The 10,012-nt window shown below is 42.7% G+C and overlaps 1 protein-coding gene across 1 annotated transcript in view; it reads left to right on the forward strand.

The window, feature by feature from the left end:
- Positions 1-361: 361 nt before the first annotated feature.
- Positions 362-10,012, forward strand: part of LOC104494288 (25-hydroxycholesterol 7-alpha-hydroxylase) — a gene marked incomplete at its 3' end in the record, with an annotated part of 10,127 nt that continues 476 nt past the window's right edge. Inside the window, exons 1-4 of the mRNA XM_010137098.1 lie at positions 362-367; positions 1,189-1,217; positions 2,675-2,811; positions 9,120-9,716. Of these exons, the coding sequence (XP_010135400.1) occupies positions 362-367; positions 1,189-1,217; positions 2,675-2,811; positions 9,120-9,716 (769 nt within the window). The remainder of the gene's footprint in view (positions 368-1,188; positions 1,218-2,674; positions 2,812-9,119; positions 9,717-10,012) is intronic.

Genomic DNA, 10,012 nt, shown 5'->3' on the forward strand with positions numbered 1-10,012 from the left:
GATATTAGGAGGCGTGTTAATTAGAATTTAAGCAGTTAAACCAGGTCTGACTAAAACACAGCCTGGTGAGTTGTTCTGAACGCTTAAAATAAAGAAGTTTCAATGCTAAATTGCATCAAAACTCTTGATAGTGCTCTATTTCTTAGCTCATTTTACATTTGGTACAACCATGTCTGTGGTGTCATGAGAAAGAGGGAACTGTAACGTTTGTAATATTTTGCCTAATTACCAAATTTTACAGTGGCTGTGAAGGGTGAGTCGGGAGTCAAAGTTCACAATCGAATGAATGAACCAGTAAAAGTTTCTGTGGGCTTTGTTCATGGTCCAGTGTAGCATCTAAGAACTCGTGGAGGTACCCGGGATGCGGGTGAGAGTCCTTCAGGGAGCCGGGGTCAGCTGCACTGCGTCGCTCAAGAAGTTTGTGCAGTGAAGCGTTGTGTTTTGGGAGGCACTAAAATATCCGCGGCACTCGTTTTCCTTTGCTCTGTGTTAGCGGCCTTCGATAAGTCGCGGAGATGACCTCCATCTTCCAAAGAGAAGGAAAGGCAGGAATGAAGACACATTTCTGTTCTCAGTCTGCTGCGGGTCGTGGGTTGAACTGGTGTTATATTCTCCCCTGAAAGCCGCGTGGCCTTGACACGGTGTTTAACAGTGTTAAGCTTATTGCTGCTGAGCTAAACATGTCTGAAGCGAACGACGACCCTCACGTCTTTGCGATAGCAAAATGTCTCCCTGATGTGATCCCGCAGACTTGGAGCATTAAGTTAATTTTCCCCCGGATTTCTGAGCTGCCTTCTTTTTACCCAGCGGAAAGCTCGTGAAGAATACAGCTTCTGACCGAATGACAGAACATGGAGGGTGAAATTAGATGCATTCAATTAGAAGATGACAAAAAGCCTGTCTAAATATTTGTCAGGATGCTCCTTACAGGGCGTAGTGTCCAGCCTGGGAAGTGAAAGGCGGCCACTCTCAGGACTTAATAGTCTGGAGGGGAAAAAATGGGTAAATCACCCAGATTCTTTATGAGCTTGGCGGGGATAATTGAGGGTATCGAGTGGGCTGTTATGCTTCCAGGGCTGGTGATCCCTCTCGTGTAATCTCAGATTAGTTCTTTTCTTTAATACAGAATTAACCGTTAGAAAGTTTTCTGGACCTCTTCAGTAAATAACGCTGTTATTTGACTGCTAGAGGACGGACGACGCCGTGGTTTATGGGAGGTATTGAGACACGAGGGGCTCCATCTTCTCCACAACAGCAAAAAAAACCCACCAAAAAGCAAATAAATAAAACCCAGGTAAACGAAACAGCCAGGGCAAATGTGTCAGCTCTCAGATCGTCGGGTTTGGACCAGAAGGTTTACTGGTTTTCCAGAGGACAAAAGGATGTTCCTGAAGGCGAACACGCAGAATGAGCAGAAGGAGACTGAGATACGCAGCTCGGTTTGGCCGCATCTGTTTATCTGTAAATCAAATGAATAGCAACTTTTTTAAAGTGAGAGAGCAAATCTCTGGCTGGTAACTTCCTGCTCAGAAAGTTTTAATTAGGAAAATAAAAAACCCGAGTAAACGCAGCCTATCGTGGTGACCTTTTTCTCTTTTCATTTTTGTCACAGCAGTTCAGGGGAGGCTGTGACTGCGATAGGGTTAATCCAGCTACATAAAAATCCGTGCTGTGTATGATAGTAGCAAAGCTTGTGATCCCTTGATCTTTGATTAGATCCGAGCTAGTAAATATCTTGCGTTTAATCAGAGTGAGTTGTTCTGCATGTAGTATAAGTCACCTTCACAGATGGGGTGTAGCAGTGGAGTTGTTCACGAGTATTTGTTTTAATCCTTTCCTGAGCAACCACTCTCTGTGTTTCTTTGTTGTAAATCAGATTATTTGAGCAACTAAAGACCAGCACGAAGGACAGAGAGTTACTTGCAGTCAGGAATAGGAGAGTGATTTTGTGCTTTTTAAAGAGGAGTGTAACTTGCTAGATTCTGAGAAGGTATTTTCTACTCTTACATAGACGTAACTTACACACCGGGGCTGCATTTTCAGGCGGGGATGCAGATATCATGATGTAGAATTTCAGCTTAAACTGTTCATACGCGTTCCTGGTTTAGGAGACTATAAAAATACGGAGGCTAAGATTGATTGCGGTAGATGTTCAGCCTCTGTTATTATTCTTCTGTATTTTAAAGATACTTGGTTAGAGCGGTGGCTGCTCTGTGTGCCGGTAAACTGAAATTCTGAACGTCATCTGGAAGGCTGGTTGTTCCGTGTGGTATGTCAGCGTCCTATTTACCTAAATCTGTCATAATTGCCGGCCGATACGTCTTCCTCTGACACACCAAATATTGAGCAGGAGAGGACTCTTTGCTGGGAGATTTTCTACCAAATGTCATTTTGCCGCGTTCGTAACTTGATGGTAATAACAGGGCGACCTGTGGTTAAATGCATCTCAATTTCTCTCACTTATTCTTGCTAATCACCACGCAGAGCCTTCTGCGCTCAGAGGTGCGACTGGATTTAACCTGCCATTGCAGCTCAAAAACTTTCTGTACAACAGATTACGCGTGGCGAGAATTAGATAGGTAGACAGCGGGTCTGGTAAATGACGTAGGTGTAGAAGTGAGTCGCTCTCGTGCCAAAGTTAATTCCTGATTTTTCTTGTCTCTGTTTTTAACAGGAGGACTGGAGAGCCCCCGCTCCTAAACGGCTGGATTCCTTACCTTGGGAAGGCTTTGATTTTTAGAAAAGATGCTTTCAGATTCTTACTGGATCAGCAAAAGAAACTTGGAGATGTTTTCACTGTACATATTGCTGGTGAGAAATATTCTGGTATTTCTCTTGGGTTTTTTCCATTGGTGAAGTTAAATGCTGTTCAAAGGCTTGGTTTAGAATCTTCCTTAACCAAAACCATTTTTGTGTAGCGTAGGCCAATAGAAATTACTTAAATTCACGTGTATTGTATGCACAAGGAGCATCCGCAGCCGGAGGGTTTATATCCAGCTCTAGGTACGTGTGTGCAGCGACAGAATTTGTAGGCGTGTGATATATGAACATGGGTTTTGCCAGCACATTTAATTGTGTATTGTTTTTTTCCCTAAAGAAGGGAGAACTAACATCATCTTGACACCGCACAGAAAAATATCAGATTAAATTTAGAAAACACTTAAGAAAAAAAGTGCAGAATATGTTCTCACACATTTTACAACTGGTTGACAGGAACACAAGGGAATGAATGACACATTGACTCAGTGATACGATCAGGACTGGAACACAGAAACTTCCCGCTGCCAGCCTCTTCCCCTGATCGTGCTTGCTGAAAATAACAATATAATAAAGTATGATATAACCTCGCTGCCTGCTTTATTTATAGCTGGATTACTACTACGCTAGCTCAAATACAAATATTTGAGTGAGTTCATGCAGACACTGAGCTGGAGAAGGAAAATAGAGAATGAAACGGGAATCTTGAATGAAACTTAAATGTGTAATTTACATATATACGTACACACACACACGCACAGATGTACCTTTTCCTGAACTCAGTGTGAAATCCAGTATTCTCCTCTCGCCGGAAAAAGGCAAACTCTTACTAGTGTGGGTGGGTGTCGTGGATCTTTTGCCCCTTCACCTGCCGGTACCTTCTCAAATGATCAGCTTTAGAGTGAGTTTGTCTCGGGTTTTAGCTGTTCCTATATTTTTTAGGGAGTTTCAAGGAAAAGCATGAAGTGGAAAGTATAGAGTTTTGTTTTGTCATTTCATTAGCTTTATATTTCCATGTGAGTCCTATTTTTCAAGAAAAAATAATTTTTTCTTCAAAAAGTCAATTAATTAAATTGCAAGTGTTATGTTTAATTAATAACGTTTTCCTTCCTCTTACCAAATCTTTTCTTTGTTTTTTTCCCCCTTTGGAAGAGCATTTTTATTGCTATTAAATGTGTCTTTTTTTTTTTTTAATTATTCATTCAGGGTTTTTTCCTTTGGAAACTGGCATGCTCAGATTTTTTTTCCCTCTCTAAAGGGAGTTTGGCACATTACAAAACCAACTTCAGTCGAAGTACAAATTTTTTTATTGCAGATGTACGTTCACACTATGTACAGTCGTGGCTTCTTACGAATCCAGATTAATAATTATAATTCAGAGACTACCTTAGAACACTCATAAATCCAGATACAGTCATACTTCAGAATCCTCACTGTGTTTAATCAAACGTTTATTTCTCCTTGACCCCTTTATTATTTTATGCAAGACTGTGATTAGAGATCTGTGTATTTAAGCAAGCTATGAGTGTAATTTAGTTTCACAGGATTCTATTCGTGTGCTAAACAAAATTCCATTTCCACCAGTCTCCGGCTCTGCAGGTGTTTTGAGGACGCCTTCCCTGGCGAAGACGAGGTACACGGGCTGAGCTCCGGGTATCGTTTCACAGCCGGATGCAGGGAGATCTTTGCCTTTGTGAATTTGTCGTAACAGAGATACCTTTTTTCAGTATATAAAAATACTGTCTGTCAAGACTTCGCTAAGGCGAAGCAGTTTGTCATCCACGAGACAAGGGAGAAGCCGAAGCTGGTCAGTACCTCCTCTCGTGCCCTGACCCGGGGACGTGCGGGATTTCTCTCTGTCTTACTGATTTGACAAAGATGATGTTTCTGTGTTCGGCAAACATAGCACAGCCCGCTGTATGTGGACTATCGTTACTTTGCCCCCCTGGTCGGTGTCTAAAGGGCCTGTCAAAAAATTCTATCAATATATATTGTTCTAATTATTGGTTCTCAAACTAGTTCATTTGGAAAATGCGGAACGATGCTTGGAGTTTCTGGCGTTGCCCCGTACCGGTAATGCGATTTCGCTGATTGTACTTTCCCATGTGATGAGCAAATGATTGTCATCCCTAAAAGTCACAAGGGACATGGATGTCATCTTAATAAAGAAATTAAAAAGCACATCTTTCTATGAGAAACAATGTAAATTCCTGACCTGTCGCAGAAAATAGTTCTCTAATTGGTTTTGTGTGGTGGTGCAGCAGAATCGTTTTCCCCGAACGTCATGCCAGCGAAGCACCACTGTACATCATTGTCAGCAGCTCAGCAGAATCTCCCTAATAAGAGGGCGATTACGTAAATGCGATAGTCTTCAAAAAAAAAAAAAAGAGAGAGAGAGGGAAAAGAAAAGAATAAGGAGGGGAAAGAGAGAGCGAGAGGGAGTCTGTGGCGGTGAGCTGGTCGTACTTCCCAAGCCAGCCTCTCTGCTCGTTAAGGGTCAGCAGCGTAGGCAGGCAGCTAGGTAAGAACTTACAGAGCTTGGAATGGTTTTTTCGTTGTTTCTCGGGATTAACATGTGTCTCCTTTTCGCAACAAGTTTTTAGGAATGATGCCGAGCCTTCCAACGCTCTCTCTGAGACTAACTCAACTTTCAACAGAATAATCCTAGGGTTTCTTACTTAGCATACTCGCCTTTGGGAGTGCTGCCGCTAAGTCGTTCTGCTCCTTTGAATCACGGTACTCCCCCAGTAACACACCACATTTTCCTCTCTTAGGGGAAAGATAATTCACGTTAACCCTTCACCACGCTGGAGCCTGCTGCAAGCATTACCGAGGTAACATCTGTCATCAGAGGCCACCTGAAATGCTTGTCTGTCACCGTTCGCATTAAAAAGCTCCAGAATGCGTTATTGGAGCGATCCCTTAACTCGTACAAATACGGGCTTCTGTGCTCCCGTGTACCAAAGTTGATGATTTTCTGATTTTCCACATCAGTCTTCTATTTCCAGGAGACTGGAAACTAGATGGAGATAACCAGGCTGTCTGCAGCACGGGTGTAGAGGAGACGGAAGGACTGGATGTGGAAGTAGGAATTCTCTGTAGCCATGTTAAAAAAAAATATATATATATATATCAGAAGTCTTTTATGGAAACAAGAATTTCGTAATTCTGACTCATTTTTACCGTACTAAATAGCTCAGTGACTTAAACTATTGGGATCTGGAGTGTGACGTTTCTGCACGGACGTGTCTGCTTAGTTTTTTGTGTTGAACGGTTTCTTTACGACCCAGCACATATAAATACCTTCAGTATTTAAGGCTTCCTGATCTGTGGAGCATGTGATATGCCTCCGTTTTCGGCTGACCTGGCATTTACCTTTGCCAGGGTTCAGATGGAAACTCAGGAGCATCAAGATTTTGGTTCCGTTTCAGAGCAGGCTCCTTGCAGGAGATGGTTCTTGGCATTAACTGCGGTGGGAGGGGAAGGGGGGAGCTGCATTTTAAAATGCCAAATAATAACTGGAAACTTTAGGAAAGATTTGCATTTGTTGGTCTCTGACACCACCGGGGACAATAAGTGGGAAGAGACCTCATCAGGGACAGCGACAGGATTTAAAAAGAGAATTAAGGACCATATTGGCACTCGCGAAATTTAAAATCATAACTTGAGGTGAGAAAGTTTGTTCCAGTTTGGACGTTTGCTGCTCAGGGTAGAGGAGGTGTTGGGGCACGGTTTTGTAATTAGCAATCTGTTCCTGTACGGGAGAGACTGGGGTAACCGGTGTAGCCACCACCGAGTGCATCTGTGGGTGACTGTAATTGCTAAAGGCTCCCAGACCCACTCTCACGACAACAACTTACTGGCTGTGGTTAATTAGCTCTAGATTTTACTCTTTTTCTAATTAAAAGATCTAAAATTAGATCCTCCTTGAGGTACATAAACACGCTGCCTTTGTTATAGAGGAGTTCCACGTTTCTGGCCATACAAACCTTCACGGACTGCGGTAACGAACGGGGTTTGCTGTACGTGTTTGTTGTATACATTGTCGACTGGCAGTGATGTGGGCTGGAGCCTGAACTGGTTCTACAAAATTAATTATATTTTGGTACACACTTACTTTTTGCTACCAGGGACCTGATGAGAATAATAAAAATGGGGAGCTGTGATACTCTCTTTCTCAGAGATTTTTTTTTTTTCAAAGTGTGTGCTTTGAGTGAGTTTTGATTTAAAATTATTGCAAAAATTGTTTGTTTGTCTGAAAACTCATTTGCTGAAAATAATTTTTGTACTTAAAAATGATCAGGATTGATGTGCGTTTGCTAAGTGTCTGATTAAAGATCACAAAGAAACTCATATTTTGCATCAGAAATAAGCAGATGGTGGACAGATGGTTTAAATTAATATTAATTAAAAATCTTAACTTAAATTGTTTACCCTGTAAACTCAAAGTTAGGAAGCCAGCTTTCATCTTTAGGGTTAATAACACTCCAAATCTATTTATTAAAAGTCGCTCCAGTGGGCATTCTCTCCCAGCTTTGGCCGCAAAGATGGAGCCCTCGATAAAGAGCAGGAGGGTGGGGGAGAGCGCAGCTCTGGGGCTCTCAGTGGAGATCCTGCAGAGGTCGAGCCTAAAAATTCCTGTCAGCCTCGGCGGTCTGGGGAGGAAGAAACGGTCAGAAGAGAGGACCCAGAATCCAGGATCTCGTTTTCATGCCGATTTCTCGATATAGTTGTTCTTTAAAAATCAGTTTATGCCTATGGTTGGTTATGTTGCGGTAAAGTAAACTCTACAAGTACCTTAAAAGCCTTGACAGGCTGTTGACAAAAAGGGGATGAAATTCTGTCTTGGTTTATCCTTTGCGTTTCCTTACTGGTTTGCTGGGATTGCAGTGGGTGTAATGGGGGGGGGCTGGTAATGGTCCGGAGCGCACCCAGATTCACCCCAGAGCATCGTGTGTACGTACACGTCAGAGCGCAGATTAACGATGATAATTGAAATATCACTGTATGGTAACCATGGATACTTGGTGACATTTTTAGTGGTAGTGACTACTTTATCTCAGGACATCTGTCACGGAGCCAGATTTGGTCCTCAGTTAAGCGTGGAGTGTTCCCATCCAAATCAAAGGAGACTTGTCCCTTCGGTGGGACAGAATTAGCCTGCTGATAGAGTGCTGCAAGTTTTGCTCTTTTCCTGAGTTGGTGGCTCGGGTGTTCCGCAGAGGGTCCAAACGTTTTAACGGGAGCCCCTTTCCCCTCATGCGCCTCTCCCATCAAGTTAAGACTCTGAAACTCAGATTAAGACTTAGCATGGGAATTGTCTATAGAGAGTCGAGATTTAACTGAGCTTTGGGAGCATTTTGATTCCTGATAGTTCTCCGAAATGATGCTCTTTAGCAGCTGACTTGAAGTTCAGGGAGAAATGCAGGATTTTTCTGGTGGGGGCAACTCCATAAAGCGTCAGACCTGATGCTGTCTTGTTCCTCTGTACAAGCAGCTGGAGGTCCAGGAGCATCCCCTTGCTAAGGACCTCGGCAAGGGTAGGAAGCTGTCAGTGCACCCAGGCACAACACACGGTAAGGCTGGGACAGCGCGTGCCCCCAAACAGCTCCCACGTGAAAACCGGTGACTTGCTTCATTGTAACCTGGGGTGTCAAAATAGAATCTCGAGGGAGTCGTTTTACAGATACTAAGGACGTTCGTAACAAAAAGTTAGCAAAACTTCAGGGAAGAGCAGCTGTGATAGGGGCTTTACCCGTCGGGGGGTTTCAGTGTGTAGTTAAAGCCGTAACCGGCTGATTGGGAGTTTGTGTCATCTGCTTGAAGAGGAGCTGCCTGGGCGGCGTGTTTTCCGCTCCAGTCCCATCGTTCACTGTCCTCCGTGAAATGTGTGTGTTTTTCCCTTTCTACAACTAAAAACCTCCAGTGTCCAAATGCTGCTATGACCCCAAGCAGTATTTTCTGAATTATACCAGAGCAGGAAATGATGTGTTTCAGAGTGCCACAAGGGCAGAGATCACACCCTGCTGCTGGCAAAACCAGAACGTCGTGGAACTGGCTTCACCTCATTTAAGAAGAGCCATAAAAGTGTACACAGGTGGAATCTGCATCCTGACAAGGAGAATCCAAATGAATCTTGTTACATCTTCCTTTCTGGTGGTTTTGGGTTGGTTTTGGTTTTGGGGTTTTTGGTTTTGGGTTGGTTTTTTTGCCTAGAAGATTTCTTCACGGATCTTTGCTTTGGGGATTTTCCACGTGCTTTTTTTCCAGACATTGTCATCTTTTCAGTTACTACTTCCAAAAGTGTCATCAGATTATAAAAGTGCACGTGTCTCTCTTTTTTTGTCTTTTCTTCTGTTCAGGTAGATATATCACCTTTATCATGGACCCGTTTCAATACGTCTACGTCATCCGAAACAGCAAGCAACTTGAATTTCATGAATTCGCTGATAAAATGGCTTCCAAAACTTTCAACTACCCGCCCTTGTCGACGGGAAGATTCCCCGATCTCAAGGAAAACCTGCACAGAGTCTACCAGTACCTACAAGGCAGGCCTCTGGATGTCCTGTCTGACCACATGATGAAAAACCTCCAGGGTATATTCGAATGGAAATGCTCACGAGCAACAGCTTGGGAAACAGAAAAAATGTACAAATTCTGCTGCTCTGTAATGTTTGAAGCCAGTTTTGTAACACTGTATGGAAGAGTTCCTGCTGCAGATGGCCACAAAGTTATTAGTGAAATCAGAGACAAATTTATCAAGTTTGATGCCAGCTTTCCCTATTTAGCTGCAAACATACCAATTGAGTTGCTAGGAGCTACCAAGAAGGTTCGGAAGGAGCTTATACATCATTTTTTACCTCAGAACATGACAAAATGGCTGGGAGGGTCAGAAGTGGTCCAAGCCAGACAAGATTTATTTGAGAAATATGAGCTGCTTGGAGATTATGACAAAGCAGGTAAGAAACTTATGAATGATTGCTTGTCTAAAATAAAATAATTTACTATAGACCTTTGAAATAAAAAGGCAAAATGGCGACCTTGAAATTTTTTTATGTTCTTTCTAATTGGCTAATGATAAAATGTTTTAGTCTGAAACAACCCTCTATGATAATTGATTTTTTTTTTTTTTGTGCTGAGGTGGTAAAACAAGATACTTAATGGTGATAATGAGAAAGATTATAACTGAGCTGCATTTCCTCCCCTTATTCCAACCTCCACCCCCCCCCCCCCCAACCTACCATTTCAAATATTT

This window comes from Buceros rhinoceros, unplaced genomic scaffold (genome assembly GCF_000710305.1).
Source record: "Buceros rhinoceros silvestris isolate BGI_N320 unplaced genomic scaffold, ASM71030v1 scaffold4845, whole genome shotgun sequence".
Classification (NCBI taxonomy): Eukaryota; Metazoa; Chordata; class Aves; order Bucerotiformes; family Bucerotidae; genus Buceros; species Buceros rhinoceros.